General features: G+C 48.8%; 2 protein-coding genes and 1 non-coding gene across 3 annotated transcripts in view; all 3 read right to left on the bottom strand.

The window, feature by feature from the left end:
* Positions 1 to 16,906, bottom strand: part of ELOF1 (elongation factor 1) — a 226,365-nt gene that overhangs the window by 208,137 nt on the left and 1,322 nt on the right. The gene's annotated exons all lie outside the window — the stretch shown is intronic.
* TRNAT-GGU (transfer RNA threonine (anticodon GGU)) lies at positions 5,863 to 5,934 on the bottom strand. The gene has a single exon. It is a non-coding gene; the product is annotated as a tRNA-Thr (tRNA).
* The window catches only part of NFIX (nuclear factor I X), a 60,774-nt gene continuing 53,027 nt past the window's right edge, over positions 9,160 to 16,906 (bottom strand). Inside the window, exons 2-4 of the mRNA XM_056850676.1 lie at positions 14,049 to 14,600; positions 11,942 to 12,127; positions 9,160 to 9,246 (exon numbers count right to left, since the gene is read on the bottom strand). Coding sequence (XP_056706654.1) covers positions 9,160 to 9,246; positions 11,942 to 12,127; positions 14,049 to 14,600 — 825 coding nt within the window. The remainder of the gene's footprint in view (positions 9,247 to 11,941; positions 12,128 to 14,048; positions 14,601 to 16,906) is intronic.

The raw sequence follows: 16,906 nt of genomic DNA, 5'->3' as shown, positions 1-16,906 counted from the left end.
AAGAAAGAAAGAAAGAAGGAAGGAAGGAAGGAAGAAAGAAAGAAGGGGAAGGAAGAAAGAAAGAAGGGGAAGGAAGGAAGGAAGGAAGGAAGGAAGGAAGGAAGGAAGGAAGGAAGAAAGAAAGAAAGAAAGAAAGAAAGAAAGAAAGAAAGAAAGAAAGAAAGAAAGAAAGAAAGAAAGAAAGAAAGAAGGAAGAAAGAAAGAAAGAAGGAAGAAAGAAAGAAAGAAAGAAAGAAAGAAAGAAAGAAAGAAAGAAAGAAAGAAAGAAAGAAGGGGAAGGAAGGAAGGAAGGAAGGGAAGGAAGGAAGGAAGGAAGGAAGGAAGGAAGGAAGGAAGGAAGGAAGGAAGGAAGGAAGAAAGAAAGAAAGAAAGAAAGAAAGAAAGAAAGAAAAGAAAGAAAGAAAGAAAGAAAGAAAGAAAGAAAGAAAGAAAGAAAGAAAGAAAGAAAGAAAGAAAGAAAGAAAGAAAGAAAGAGGAACCAGCCATAGCCGTGCTTCTCTGCCCACTGATCTGAGCGGCTGGCCAACTTATAACTCTCTGTTGGTATCAATGATGCTCATGGATGAGATAATATAATGCGACAAAGGGAGCGTTGACTCTCGAAAGCATATACCTCAAAAATGTAATTGTACTTGTTGGTCTGTATGACACTACTGGACTCAAAAGGGGGGGAAAGGAAATGGTCAAGAAATGGAGGCAAGGACATAGCTCTACAGAAGAGCATCTGCGGGTTGCCAGGCACTGTAGGTCAGCCATCAGAGAGGCCAAAGCTCAGAGTGAGCTGAGGCTGGGCCAGGGAGGCTCGCTACAACAAGAAATGCTTCTTCAGATATGTGAGGAGCAAGCACAAGGGGAAAGAGGCCACACAGGCCCACTGCTGGGTGAAAATGGAGAAACTCTGACAGAGGACAGAGCAAAAGCAGAAAGGCTCAATGCCTATTTTGCCGCAGTTTTTTCCCTGAAGAAGAGAAGAGGCTCACATAGAGATGGTAGTAGGCAAGGCACGGCATCTGGACTGCTGGTTGACCTGGCCAGAGAGGCTGTTGAGAGGCACCTGGCTGCACTGGATGAGTACAAATCCCCCGGGCCGGATGGTATGCACCCGAGAGTGTTCAAAGGACTTTCCAGGGAGCTTGCAGAGCCTTTGTCCATCATCTTCCAGTCCTCCTGGAGGACAGGAAATGTGCCACAAGTGTGGAGGAGAGCGAATGTTATCCCGATTTTCAAAAAAGGGAGGAAACTACAGGCCAGTCAGTCTGACCTCTGTTCCAGGGAAGATGCTGGAGCAGATTTTTAAGGGATCAGTCTGGTAGCACCTGGAGGACAACTTGGTAATCTGGGGAAGTCAGCACGGATTTGTCCCCAACAGGTCCTCCCAGACCAATCTCGTTTCCTTCTTTGATTGAGTGACGAGCTTACTGGATCAATGGAGTACTGTCGATGTTCTTTACCCAGGAGTGTTCAGTCTGGAGAAGAGGAGGTTAAGGGGGGACATGATTGCTCTCTTTAAGTATTTGAAGGACTGCCACTAAGAAGGAGGCAGGGAGCTATTCCTATTAGCAGCAGAGGACAGGACTTGCAATAATTGGTTTAAATTGAGGGCAGAAAGGTACCGGCTGGATATTAGGGGAAAAAAATTTACGGTAAGAGTTGTTCGACAGTGGAATTGCCTACCTAGGGAGGTGGTGAGCTCCCCCTCACCGGCAGCCTTTAAGCAGAGGCTGGACAAGCACTTGTCAGGGATGCTCTAGGCTGATCCTGCATTGAGCAGGGGGTTGGACTAGACGGCCTGGATGGCCCCTTCCAACTCTAAGCTTCCATATTTCTAAATCTAATAATATAATGTGATTTTAAGTGTTTTACTTCATAAATTGCTAGACTACCATGCTATTATGCTTAATCTGGTATAATTAACAAGCCTAACCAATAGTTTGGGTGGAGGATCTGACTCCCACTAAAACACTGAAGAGAACCCGGGGTGCTGCAAGGAAGTGGAGCCTCATGAAAGACGACATACCCCAGGATTTCAGACCCAACAGGAGGACTGAACTGGTGGCTACTCGGTGGCTTCAAGGGTCGGCTAGAAACATATGCAGCCAAGAAAAGCAAGACTGTGACTCTGGCCATTTATGCAAGGGAGGTTTTGCCTTGGATCTGCCGCTCTCTACATGCACATTTCCCCCATCCAAATTCTCAAAACTCAAAAATAAGCCCCCATGCAGAGTTTTGAGAATTTGGGTGGGGAAAATGTGCATCTAGAGAGTGGCAAAACCTCCCATGCATAAATGGCCTCTGACACACAATCCAAAGCAATCACTAATTCAATTACTATTCATTGGGTTAATTAAATAGTTATTAATGAAACACCTACCTTTGCAGTATTGTGTTATTAGTGTTAGCCTGGATGGCCCAGGTTAGCCCAATCTCATCAGATCTCAGAAGCTAAGCGGGGTCGGCTGTGGTTAGTCCTTGGATGGGAAACCACCCAAGAAGGCCAGGGTTGCTGAGCAGAGGCAGGCGATGGCCAACCACCTCTGTTCGTCTCTTGCCTTGAAAACCCTACAGGGTCGCCGTAAGTCAACATTGACATGATGGCCCTTTCCACCACCAATGTTGGCATGGTGAGCAGATGTCTGAGACCCCACTCTTCTTCCTTAGCACCCCAAATCTCAGATTTTCACCAGATACATTCTAGGAAGAGCAGCATGCTGTCTGCTCTCACTTTCAGTACTCCAACGCCGCCCAGCCCACAGACAAAAGGCACCAGGAGGGGCATCCCTAAAGCCATTCTCCTCCTCCCCAGCCAAACCACTGAGAGAGGCCACCAGCCAAACCACTGAGAGAGGCCAGGAGACACACCCTTTCACCGCCTGTTCCAATACATTCCTGTGCTGGCAGAGGAGAGAGGAAGCAGTCGAAGTAACTGAATTCCCTGGCTCTCCCTCTCCCTCCCCTCCCCTCCAAAAAGGCTGGAGCACACATAAGAAGATAAGAAGAGCCCTGCTGGATCAGAGCAAGCCCCACCAAGTCCAGCAGTCTGTTCACAGGGGCCAACCAGGTGCCTCTAGGAAGCCCCCAAACAAGACGACTGCAGCAGCAGCAGCATTTATCCCGCCGGTGTTCCACAGCACCTGAGATAACGGGCATGCTCCTCTGATCCTGGAGAGAACAGGTATATCTCATGACTAGTATCCGTTTTGACTAATAGCCATAGATAGCCCTCTCCTCCATGAACATGTCCACTCCCCTCTAAAAGCCTTCCAAGTTCGCAGCCGTCACCACATTTTGGGGCAGGGAGTTCCACAAGAAATACTCCCTTTTATCTGTGTTGAATCTCTCACCCTCCAGCTTCAGCAGGTGACCCCGCATTCTAGTATTATGGGAGAGGGAGAAACGTTTCTCCCTGTCCACTCTCTCCAAACCATGCATAATTTTATGGACCTCTATCATGTCTCAGTAGCCTTCTTTCCAAGCTAAACAGCCCTAAACACCCTGTGAGGAGCGAAGCAAGGGGCGTCCCACCATCACCTCTTCCGGCATTGGCTCTACCATTCACACATAGCCAGCCTCCCTTCTGTTTCGAAGGAAGAAAGCAGACAAAAACTTTTTTCAAAAGACCTTTAGTGGGACGTTGTTGATACTGCCAAGTACCACAGAAGGACCCTTCAAATCAGATCCTCATGCAGAGAATCCAGTGAAAACTCCCCGGGCAAGATGAGTTTTCACGGCAGCTAACACAGATCTTTCCTCCCCCCTGGATCCGACCCTGCCGAGGGCAGCAAATTCCAAGTCTCTCCCAAATCCTCATACGATTTAGTGGGAATCTGGAAGAGACTCATTTCACCATAACACCCACTGTGCATCTCGTTTTGAATTGGAGATATAAATTACTCCCCAGACACCAGAGACTCTTGCTTTTATCAATGCTGGTACCCCATAATGGTTGCTGGGGAAACTCTCTGGGTTTATAGAGAGACACAAACCAAATGTGGGCCAAATTGAAGACGTTCAGCGTGAATTAATTGAGTTTATTGAACAGAGAAAGAGAATAGGACCTAGCCCCAAAGTCACAAACACACACACACACACACACACACACACACACACTGAAACCTCTGGGGGGGTGGAATCTATAAAGAAGACGCTGGAGGTGCAGGTGATGGAGAAGCGCACCTCGTGGGGCAGAAGAAGGGAGCAATGCAGGGGTCTACAAAGGACTTAACTCCAAAGAAAGTCCCACACTAATCCCACACATGACCTTTGAGGTCCTTTTAAGCCGCCCTCTCTTGGTGTGCATATGCGGAAGCCCAAAAATGCAGCTGGGTTTTTGCAGATGGATCTCCGGTTGCATTATCTGTGCTCCAGAGATCTGCCTCACCTGGGAACAAAAAACAAACAAACAAGTCCTCACAACATTTCCCCCCCCCCACAGAACTGCTCACACAGATTTCCTTTCTTTAGATGTGAACCTCTTCCCAGAATGGAGGTACGTCTTTGATCACTCTTAACAGGAACGAAGGGAGAGAGAGAAAAGGCGCAAAAGGGAACGGAAAGGTCTGGCCCCAACTCTGTTGTGTCTTAACTGAGAGGAGCCAGCAGCAAGACCAGATACAATCACCGTCCCGTCCCCCACCCCACACACACGCACAACAGGCACCCTGAGAGGTAGGTGGGGCTGAGAGAATTAATGAATTTTATTTGCAGTCAAAGACCAATAAATGCACACGATATGTAACAATCATACAACATGTCAAATAAAATAGGATATAAAAACTTATCAAAATTAGAATCAGATTACCGCATAGTAATTTAACAATTATCTCCTTCCTATGAAAGAGCCTTGGGGCTGAGAGAGTTCGGAGAGAGCTGTGACTAGCCCAAGGTCACCCAGCAGGCTTCATGTGGAAGAGGGGGGAAACCAACCCAGTTTACCAGATTAGAGTCGACTGTTCTTAGCCACATGAGCGGAGGACTCTAATCTGGAGAACTGGATTTGGTTTCCTACACACAAAGCCAGCTGGGTGACCTTGGGCTAGTCACAGCTCTCTTAGAGCTCTCCCAGTCCCACCACCTTCCTCACAGGGTGTCTGTTGTGGGGAGGGGAAGGGAAGATGGTTGTAAGCCGGTTTGAGTCTCCCTTAAGTGGTAGGAAAGTCGGCAGATAAAAACCAACTCTTCTCCTTCTTCTACACCACGTTGGCCACAAGTTCACACAGGACTTCAGAAAAGTGAAAAAGAAACACCAGGCAAATTCCCCATCTGAACACTCCTGATAGGGTATTACAGACCATCATCCACAACATCTTGGGCTGGATGCTTGTTGTGGCTAGCGGGATGGACAGATACAAGCCCCAACCCAGTGTAGAAAGAGGCCCCGAGGAGGCCATATGCGAACTGCAGCATTTCCAGGAACTGACACCCGAGAGCAGGAGGGGCACAGAAAATTTTGCCCACGCCATGTTCGTGTGTGTGTGTGTGTGTGTGTGTGTGTGTGTGTGTGTGTGTGTGTGTGTAAAGTGCCATCACGTCGCAGCTGACCTATAGCGACCCCAAAAGGTTTTCAAGGCAAGAGACGTTCAGAGGTGGTTTGCCATTGCCTTCCTCCACATAGCAACCCTGGACTTCCTTGGTGGTCTCCCTTCCAAATACAGACCAGGCTTAGCCCTGCTTAGCTTCTGAGATATGATGAGATCAAGCTAGCCTGGGCCATCTACACATGAAAATAAGAACACCTGAAGCTGCCTTGTACTGAATCAGACTCTTGGTCCATCAAAGTCAGTATTGTCTATTCAGACGGGCAGTGGCTCACCAGGGTCTCGGGCGGGGGTCTTTCACATCACCTACTTGCCTAGTCCCTTTAACTGGAGATGCCAGGGATTGAACCTTGGACCTCCTGCATACCAAGCAGATGCTCTACCACTGAGCCACACCCCCTCCCCAAAAGACATTCAGAGGTGGCAAAAGACATTCAGAAGTGGTTTGCCATTGCCTGCCTCTGCATAGCAACCCTGGACTTCCTTGGTGGTCTCCCAGTACCAACCAGGACTGACCCTGCTTAGCTTCTGAGATCTGATGAGATCGGGCTCACCTGAGGCACCCAGGTCAGGTGCCCAGGGCATGGGGGGGGGAGGTTGGGAAAGGTGCCCGGCTCATTGGGCTAAGTTCTCTGCCTGCAGAGCATTTTTAATGGAAACCCATTTTTTTTCTGAGCAGTTAATTCATCAGGATAAAAATACGAAAACTAAGACTGTAAATTCCCTTAATTCCTTTTAACGGATTATCCAGGGTTCTCACAAAGGCTGAGGAGACCTGAGCTAAGACGGCAGCTTATAAGGGCTGAGGAAGGAGTCAGCAGAAAAGCAGAAAATTATGAATCACACGGTAACTAGGGTTTCCTCAAATGATTCTGCTCCCAAAAAAAAAAATCTTCACTAGAGATGTCAAATTTACAGATATTTTGAAACACGGGGGGAAAGGTGGTCTTCCCTCACCCGCTTGTTTGCATTAAATAAAATTGAGGGGAATTTGAAATATATGCAATACTTACTTTCCTATCCCACCAAAACTTATTTTACAGATCTAACAACACAAAATACATCATTTGCAACTCAGTTAGCAAGTACAATTGTACTATTTGGCATTTTTATGGAATTTAAAGGTACAAAGATCTTTGTTTTCTACAACAAAAAATTGCAACTATACCCAATAACTGGAAAAGATAATTGCAAACTGCTGCCCCCTATGCAGAAGTCTCTTTAATTTTTGCCCTCTTGAGAGGAAGGAAAAAATATAAGTTGAAGGTAGAAAACAAATTCTGTTGTAAACAAAAGAAACTGTATTGTTTGGACAGAAGTACTCTCATGGATTCATGATACGTAGGACTCGCAGTATGTTTGGATATTCAGCTAACATTGAAAGCATCGAACTCTTTAACAACGTATTATCATTAAACGTATTACAGCATGTTAATTGTTGACAAATTTTTCTACATTAAAAAAAAAATTTGAAAATGTGCATCTCTACAGTATAAGAGTATCCTCCCCAAATTTCCCAATTTTCCCAGTGGAAAAATTGAGGGAGTCCACAGACTTTTTCAGGCCATATATTTGGAATGAGCGTAATGCTTTGAAGGAGAAGGTTTTTCTCAGTCAAAAAGAAAAAATGCTTCATAGGTGAGGTGTTATTTTTTTCCTGGGGTCCCAAAATTTCTCAGTTTTTCTACTGGAAAAATTGGAAAACTCCTGAACCCTTTTCATGCTGTATATTCTGGTTGGGGGAAAAAACTTTGCCCCAAGAAGCATTTTGCTCATTCTAAATGAGAAAAAAATTCATTGGAGTTTTTTTCCCCAGCGTCCCCCCCACCAAATTTCCAGTTTTCCCATTGGAAAAGTGAGGGGGGGGGTCCCAAGAGAACCCCCCCCCAATTTCCTCAATTTTTCTCCCAGACATTCATCCCAGTTGCTTTAACAGACCGGTCCCCCAGAACCTTTTCCAGGAGTACTCGGTCCCTGCCCTGCTATTCCTTGAGGCATCTATCTCACTACCCATCTCACTACTGTGTGCAGAACACACCGGTGGTATTGTGAACTGTTCTGTTTTGCCTCATGTTGGTTTTCTAGTCAAACTGGTTTTGAAGGATCCTGGAACACTTAAAAACACACACACACACACACACACACACACACACACACACACCTGGGAAAGGCCAGAACAAATTCCCTGCAGCCCAAAGTTTCCTTACAGCCAACCACCTCATTTTCCATCCTCCTCTCTGCAGAATTTCCTGCAATTCATATTATGACTGCTGTTTTCTTTTTCTATAAACCAGGAGCACCGATCAGCTTCTTAGCTGGTAGCAAACGTCGGGTTTTTCCAGAGTGTTTTCTTTATAGAACAACCAACGTTAAAATGGTTGTTAATTTTGTGAGGAACCTAACCCTTCCTTAAAATAAGTGTCTTGTTGGGAGGGACACGGACATTTCCCAGCACTCCCAAAGGGCTGTGGGGGGTGGGGGGGAGCTCTTTTCCCCAGCGCTGTAATCGGGAAGGCTCTCAGGCATATAACCACGTAAGTGTCACAAGCCCCTACTGGATAACACCTGTGACGCTGTGGAGGACGTTGTGCCATTTGGTGACACTTAACCCCAGTGGCCAGCCTTCAGCCCCGTCGGGATGCCATTCGCCACTTTCTTGAACACATGAACACATGAAGCTGCCTTCTACTGAATCAGACCATTGGTCCTTCAACGTCAGTATTGTCTACTCAGACCGGCAGTGGCTCTCCAGGGTCTCAGGGGAGGTCTTTCACATCCCCTGCTTGCCTGGTCCTTTTAACGGGAGATGCCACTGGGGATTGAACCTGGGACCTTCTGCACGCCAAGCAGAGGCTCTACGAATGAGCCACGGCCCCTCCCCTGTCTGTGGAGGACATTGTACAGTCTTCCAAAATGTGGCCAGCAGCACAAGAGCTCTGCTGCCTGCGGACAGGACAGGGCGCTCTTCCTTGGGGTCCCCTTGCCACAGTGCAAGGGCAACAAGCCCACCCACCGACCCCACCCACCGAGCTGAAATCTCCCCTGCAGCAGAAAGCTGCAACACAATGGCCAACCAGCCGCCCTGCACTGCCGGTTCAGAGACTGGATACGGCCCGTCCTTCGCCCAAGACCGGCCGAAAAGCTCTGTCCATGGCATGTGGGCATCCAGTCAAAGGCGCTGTCTCTTGGGAGCTGGCCCCAGAGGGCAAGCGGAAGGCACTGAGCCGAGGTGGCAGAGCGGGTGAGCTCCCACTTCGTGTGTCCGACATCAACTCCCCTGGTGAATTTCGGGGAGCCACGCTCTATCAGCCTGCGGGCTCCCCGCTCCAGCTTACATACACTGACCTACCTTACAGGGCAGCTGTAAGGATTACTGCCACGATTGTTACTCGAGGAGAGGCGGCGGTCTGACCAAGAGTCAGGGGTGGTGGACGCAAACTATTGTCATGCCCAGGATCCAAAAGTCTCCTTCAGATAACCCTGCCCAAACTCTCCTACAGGACATCTTTAAGTGAGGAAAAGACAGACAAGGTAGACCATAAAGTGACTCCAGAACCACCCTGGCGGACAGCACCAGCTGGACAAGCAAAGAAACACAACGCCAGCAGCTCCAGGAGTGCCCTCCTCACAGCCGGGCACGGCCCCTCTTTTCCATGCCGCCCCAGGCCAACGGGAAGCCTCGTTCCACGGCGTTCATCACACGCCTCGGGGCCTACGGCATGCAGAAACGAAACAGGCAAACAACTAATCCTTTCCACGACGCAGCATGCAGCAGAGATCTCCCAGAGCAAAGGATGGGGGAGACACAGAGCCGATCCTGCCCTTTACCCCAAGAATCGCTCTGACCTCCAAGAGGTGGGGGGGCAGGAATGTCAGATTCATGATCAGAACAGAATAAGTCAGGAGGGAAATGGCAGAAGGGGGGAGAGAGAATGGGGCGGGTGACCAAAGATGTGAAGTTCACAGGCTGTGGGTCGGGAGGGGGCTCCAGCACGGCTCCAGTTTGCATGAGAAGTAAAAGCAACTTGCTGCAATCCAGTGGGAGGAAGGTCACCTCTTCATTGACTTGCCTCCGAGTTTGGGAGTTGGATACAACCGGAAGAACAGAACAGACAGACGCACTCCCTCCCCAGCAGAAAATCTCTTCTCTCCCCCATTCAGTTTGCACAATTATCAAGCCATCGGTGTCGGATCGGGGCCAGGGGCACAGGAATGGGGTACCCACACACACACATACACACACCGTGCCTCAGAAATCAGCACCTGTCAATGCTTGCAAAACATATGCAAAAAGGTTACCTCCATGCCAGTAAGAGCCAGAAACCTGTATCAATTCAGCTGCTTAAATAAGAGCTGCCATTAATTATGACAACTGAAGGCACGAGGAGGTGCGTGTAAACGGTCAGAATGCCGATTGTGCCTGAGAGATCCCAGTTCAAATTTCTGCTCACCCATGGTGCTGTGTGGGTGATCCTGGGCCAGTCACTTGCTCTCAGCCTGACCTCCCTCAGAGGGTTGTTGTGAAAATAAAATGAGGAAAGGGAGAGATATGTATGCTGCTGTCAGCAGCTATTTCTGCAAACTTTCTCACTATCGTTCCTGATACTAGTAAAACAATTACTATTCACCCCCCACCTGCCATTTCAAGGATGTTTCCGTCTTTCTTCCACGGTTAACACACGTGTATGAAAAACATAAGTCACAAGCATCAACATTTCTCATGCAGGAAACAGAAAGGCAGTTTCTGAACTGACTGGTGGCCATGCAGGAATGGTAATTTACAACCTTGCTTCCTGCCATTTTCAGGGCACACCCGTGATTTCGCCTCCAGTTTGGAGCCTCCAAGAAAGCAACTGACCACTAAAACCACACAAAAGAGGTGGAGCTGCTGCTGGTCCTCTGGAGTGGGCCTTGCATCCTCTTGCAAACAGTGGGAATCAGGGGGCCAGAGGTTCACACTTTAAAATGGCCCCTGAAACCAGCCCCCCTCCTCCCCAAATCAGGCTTATTAAAGAAGAAGAAGATGATGTGTGGGTCTCTGAGCCCTTTGCTTCTTTGTCCTCTCGGGGGTCAGCCTGGCAGGCGGTTCAGACAGCAAAGACCCCAGAGGGGGGAAATGGCCGGAATACCAAAATGTGGCCAGAGCCTCACCTGGGAAGAAGAAGAATGGGTTTTTATATGCTGACTTTCTCCGCCACTGAAGGAAGACTCAAATTGGCTTACAGTCTCCTTCCCTTCCCCTCCCCACAACAGCCACCCAGAGAGGTAGGTGGGGCTGAGAGAGTGTGACTAGCCCAAAGTCACCCAGCTGGCTTCGTGTGTAGGAGTGGGGAAACAAATCACCAGATGAGCCTCCGCCGCTCATGAGGAGGAGTGGGGCATCGAACCCGGTTCTCCAGATCAGACTCCACCGCTCCAAACCACTGCTCTCAACCACCACACCACACTGGTTTTGAAGACTGGTTGGACAAGCAAAGTATTAAAAGAAACCGAAGGTTGGGGAGGAGATCAGCAGTCCCTAGGGAAGGTTAAACAACCCCTCCCTGGCGCACAGATGTGCCCCCACATCTCTGTTTGCCCGAGGAGGATTTTCCTGTCCCGCTCTTTGAAGGGGCAAAGATCTGTGCTGAGCACGTGGGCGATGGCTGCCATCTTCCAAAGGCCACAGCGGGCGCTTCTAGTGGGCCACACCAAGGGAGAAGCAGGGCAGGGCGAGGGAGGGGAAATGTGCAAAGACCATCTTACAAACCCGACATACTTATGGCGACCCCTGTTTCCTAAGCCCAAAAGCAGCACTTGCTTTTGAACTTTGGGCCGATGGCAGAGGACAAAACCTTCCTCTCCTGGCTACGCAGCGGGGCTTGGGTAGAAGCCCCTCGTCCCCGAGGTCCCCCAAAGAGCACCTTTGGATGAATCTAATCGTGCGTCCCGCCACAACCTCGCCCTGCCTGGTCCCCGTTTTTATGCCTGGGATCAGCAGCGAACACAGGAAGCCGAGATGTTTTGAGTTAGAAGTCGATAGGAGGAGACCCCAAACTCTGCAACCGATTATCAGACCGCTCGGCCTGCAAAATACACGCTCGGGCACGGCACGGCCCCTCAAACGCCACCAAAGGACGAGGAGCCGTGGGCATTTCTCAACGCTGCTTTCGAAATCCGAGTGCCAAGCTTAAAACGGGGCCTTGCGAACAAAGTGACATTTCTCGGATATCCCACTTCAGTTAACAGAAGCAAAATACGGGGTTGGCCTTTTTGTGCGCTGCAACATCGCCTGCAAGCGTGTGAGGCCTGGCTGGAACGTTCTTTGGGAGGGTCCTTCTTCCGTGGCCCTCCCGTCCCCCCCATCTTTTAAGGCTAATTTTGGTTCTTCTCTCCAGCGTGACCCTGAATATTTGCCATTTGCCCACTGTGACCACAAAGGGGCTATGACAGTTCAAGGACAGTTCATCACCTCCTGCCGGAACAGGCACTTCGGAGAAGAACGAACCCAGCCTTTCCTGACGGTAGCCTTCGATCGAGGGAGCCAGGGGGTGTGGGGGTGCGTGAGGGTCCGCGTAGGGCAGTGAGAAAGACTGTCTGTACACTCTTGGCCTCTGGGAACACAAACACATGAACGCAAGCAGAAAAGCGGAGAGGGAGGATGCTTACGGCACCCGATTACGCTTTCCAGATGCTCAGCTGCTTAGTTTGTCACCAACAAGGAAAAACTATCTCAGCCTCCGCAACGTACAAGCCAGGAGTGATCCGGCTTGCTCACCTGACAAATTCGTCTTGCTCTTGCATGCTTGATTGGAGATCTGATTAATACACGGGCATTAGGTATTTGGGGTCAGTTGGTAATTTCTTTTACTTCATTATGATTTTGTGAACCACCTGGTTATGGACTAAGGGTACTCTAAAGGAAAAAATAAATACAAATAGGTTCCTACTTCATTTTACTTGTGTGTCCCTGTATATGTGCGTGCGTGTGAAAAACTACAGCATGTTTGCGTGAACACTGAGATGGATGCTCTACAGGCCTGTACTTGGATTTTGCCCAATTGCACATGTGAAGAAATTCTGCGCCAGCCAGGAGGACAGGAGGGAACACTTCGGTTCTAAGAATGAGGATATGCGGAATTGTATGAAAAGGTAACAGGGCCTCATTTTGTCTTGAGCCAGAGGAAAACAGGAAAGGACTGAAAAGGAATTTTGTTCGGGGGGGGGAGAAGGAACACTGTAATGCACGGTTGGTTTTTTTGCTTGCCAATCCTGGAAGTGCCCCGTGCTGTGTGGGTGGCAGGAACAGGCCCGTAACGCCATCCGCAGCCCCTGAGATGAACCTCCTGATATTGTCCGGGGGGCTGCAACACACGCACGGGGTGTGTGTATGGGGGGGAAGCAGGGGCACGTCCCAAAAAAGGAGGAAAGACTCCTAGCAATATTCTCAGACCGAAACTGCAGAAGCGCAAACGATGCTGGGATCCAAGAGGCGGCAGCGGCCACCAGAATTCACACGGCAGAGATTCGCTCTTATCCGGTAAACAGGGGAAGAAAAGTGAAACAAAAGGGGAGCGCAGGCTCCAGCGGCGGAGCGTTTGACTCCTCGCATGAAAACAAAATGAAAAAGTAGGGAGGAGCTGGAGAGCGGCAGCGTGGGGACCGGGGCAGATGCCTTTCATTATAACTTGGGGTGGCGAAAGGTAAACACCCTCGCCCGCCACGGCCCGCCTGCCCAAAGCCGGCAGCAAATTGGCCGTCTCTGGGCAAAGGCTAAAAATTAACCAGGCGTTTCTGCTTCGACTTGAAAGCGCAGCCAAACACAAAGAGAGCCCAAAGAAATATGAAAACAAAATTAAAGAAGGGCATGCTTGCGTGAAACCCATGGACTGGGGGTGGGTGGGGGGAGGAGGCCTTGGAAACAAAAGAAAAAGGTTCCTATTGTCTTATCCATATTCCCTTTCCCCTGAGAAACTTGCTCCTATTTGGGGCAGCAGACAAGGAAAATGCAATGCGATTGCTCTAACGCTGCCATACCGTACTGAAAACAGCCAGGAGTTCCCATTTGTAGGTTTTGTTGTTTGCAACTCACTGCCACATCGACCTGTTAAATCGAGCCAACAGAATGGTTGGGGGGGGGGTCAGCAAAGAAACCTCACCGGAGGATCCACATTTCTTAATTTCCAGCTCTAACAAAATCATAACTCCTTTTCTTTTTTCGTCACCCGACCTTTGTATACTGATATTCCTACTCTGCATCATTCATCTTCATGGGGGGGGGAAAGGGATTTTCTCCACCGTAGGAAGTTTCAGGCAAGAGTGAGACAGGAAGTCACGAGGGGCCACTGGCCACAGCTACTTTTTTCAAACTCCTGAGCACGAAGGGTCAATCCTAGCACATCTCACAAGTTAGCAATTTGTTAATGGTGAATGGAAGGAAACACGGGGAGAGATAACAGACACTTCTGCTGCCTTTCAAACTAAACACACAGAGACAGAAGGGGGGGGAACAAAAACAAAAAAAACAGCAAGCACATTTTTTTTGTTTGACCTACCAGGAGTGTGAACAAAATACGCCAAGTACAGATCCAGTTCTTTAATTGTGACTCCAATGTGGTGTGGCTGGACGCAGAGGCCTGGGTTCGAGCACTGCGGCGACTTGTACAGCCGCTCCCCATCAGTACTTTCAAGAGGGATCCCTTTGAACAAGATGACCATAACAAGGTCCAGCCTCCAAACCTTGTCAGCCTGCCTCAGGCAGTCAATCCTGCGGATTTTGCCCTTCTGGTCTGGGTTGGAGAGGACGCAGCACGGGGCTTTCTTGCCGGTGATGGTCAAGACGAAGTCCTCGCGGAACTCTGGACGGATGTCCTTGCGTAGCTTGGCCAGCAGCCGGGAAGCCCACTTCTGCTTGATCTCGGGCTTTTCACCCAGTAATTCGTCCTTCACGGCGCGCTCCTCGTCCTTCGACATCCGCTTCTCGTGCTTCTTGAAGTACTTTCTTTTCCGAGCTTGCAAATTGAACCATGTGTAGGAAAAGGCACGGACATGAGGCAGGAGAGCTTCAATGAAGGGGTGGAATTCATCCTGAGAAGAACAGGGCGAGAAGAAAGGGTGCGAGACAAAAGAAGGGGGGGAAACGTTAGAACGCGGAGAAGGAAGAATCACCCTTCCGCACTGAAGTTCCCACGTCGCCTCCCAAACAATTGCAAACTGCCAAGCATTACAGGCACAAACAGGAAAGCTCCGAACGTGATCAACCGAACAGCAAGATAAAACACAGCTATGGAAAAGGGGGTGTCAAGGAAGAATAGGGGTGGGGGTTGTTGTTTCCAGATTGCTACCAGATTGGAACCAATAATTTTTAAAACAACATAAAATAATGGAAGTAAAATGTGACTACCCTTGATAATAAAAGTAATAAAGTTGGTTTGCAATGTTGGGCTTAAAAACCAAACTGGTTCTGTTCCCCTTGCTGGACAAAATGCTCTGGGTAATTTTGTTTAATCAAGTCATTTTAGGAAGCTTTCTGACTTTATTTTATAAATAATAATAATAATAAAGATTTCCCTAAAGGCAAAACCATCCAGCAAAAAAAAAAGTCAAAAGTGGAAATAATTACCATCGCTCTGGCTCATCCCAGCGAAGCTAAGCCCCCGATTCAGAAATTCTGGACTCAGAATTGCAGAGTGTGGAAAGGGGAGGAATGAGGGACTGTGGGGTAGAAGCGGAAGGAGGGGAGAAGAAGGAGGAAAGTCTCAATGTAAGAAGGAAGTCCCCAGGAAAAAGTGCAGAATGTTTCCTAAATTAGATGGGGAAACGACTGACGGCAGCGGCGTTCTCCACTCTAACCCGCTAACAAAACTGTAAGTCTTATTTAATAAAAATAACAGGAGAGTAAAAAAAGAAAGATCAGATAGAAAGAAACCAGGTTAGGAATGGGAAAAAGCAGCAAAGGACAAAAATAAATCAACATCACCCCCGCCTTCGCACACACAAAACAAACACAAAATAGGTCTAAGAATGCCAAATGTCTCTCTAAAAGAAAAAGAAAAATCCTATATGCAGGAAGGAGGAAAAAATAAAAAAAAATCAGGAGAACAACAGCGATTGATCAGGTGGGGGACTGGGGTTGGGGGGGGGAGAGGGAGAAGCAGCTTTTTCAGCGTTGGCAGGAACGCAAAGATGCAACTTAAAGGGTTCGCCTGCGAACGGGGGTGACCGCAGGTCTAGGGGAAAAGGGACCAGCTCCGCTCTGGAATCAGCTGTGACCGGCTGCTGGCAGGACCCAACTGCTGGGTTGTGGGGGATTTGGTGGTGGTGGTTTTCCCCCCTTTTTTTCCTTCCCCTTTTTCCTCTTAAACTCTCTTGTTCGCTGGCTTTCTCCTTTCATGCTCAGTCCCCAACCATTTGCCTGTGCCAATGCCAAGCAAGAAAAAAAAAAGAGGGAGAGAGAGAGGGAGAGGAGAAGGACCCACCTATTTGGCAAAGAGACACATCGCGGAGCAGCCAATGGCTGCATCAAAGGGAAAGGGAGGCGGAGGGGGGGGAGGTTGGCGGAGAAGGCATCGGGGAGGGGGGTGGCACAGAGAGAGAGAGAGAGAGAGAGAGAAAGCCTGTGCAGTTAAGAGATTGGAAAACAATTTGCCAAATCGTCAAGTTCATATCTAATGAATAAGCAAAGTCCAGCCGCAATGAAATTTTTATTGGCCGGCAGATTTTGGCAAGCGGGCGACTGGCACAATATTTTAAATAAATAAATATCTGAGCATCCACCCATCTTCCCTCCCTCCACCCCCCAGAGACAGTCCCACAAGGCCTTAGAAAAAGCAGCTGTTCTCTCCACCTCTTTCTCGTTTCCCCCCCGTTGTTCCTCTTCCCTGCAACTCTGAGTACAGAAAAGTCATTGGGGGGGTGGAAGCAATGGCCTTCCAAAACTAAAACTATATAGACATAATCACGACGAAGCCTTCGAACCGGCAGCGCTAATTCTAAGTCCATCCACAGTGTACATGAAAACGCATGCAGACATTATTTCTTTGGAAGGTCTTAGCCCGGCCCGTCGCCGGCCTCCGTGGGGCTCTGCTGGCTGGAGTGAGTTTTCGCGCACGGCTGGCATCATGGCTTGGTTTTGTGCCCGCTCTCCATCTCTGCCTTCCTCCCGCTTCAGTCCCTCGCAGGTTGGAGCAAACGGACGGGTTCCCTTACCGAGTTGCTCACTTCCACCCAAACCTTTATCCCCCAAACTATCCAACGAGACAAAATCAACTGTTTGAAGCACCTCCGAGATCAGAGTTAACTATTTTACATTTTCCGACTCAACACTTTCAAGGACTGATTATTATTACTTATGTGACCTTTGTAGCCAAAAATATATATTCTTTAAAAAAAAT

This window comes from Euleptes europaea, chromosome 1, assembly GCF_029931775.1.
Source record: "Euleptes europaea isolate rEulEur1 chromosome 1, rEulEur1.hap1, whole genome shotgun sequence".
Classification (NCBI taxonomy): Eukaryota; Metazoa; Chordata; class Lepidosauria; order Squamata; family Sphaerodactylidae; genus Euleptes; species Euleptes europaea.
Note: the sequence above shows the minus strand (reverse complement) of the source record. Positions and strands in the feature narration are given on the sequence as shown.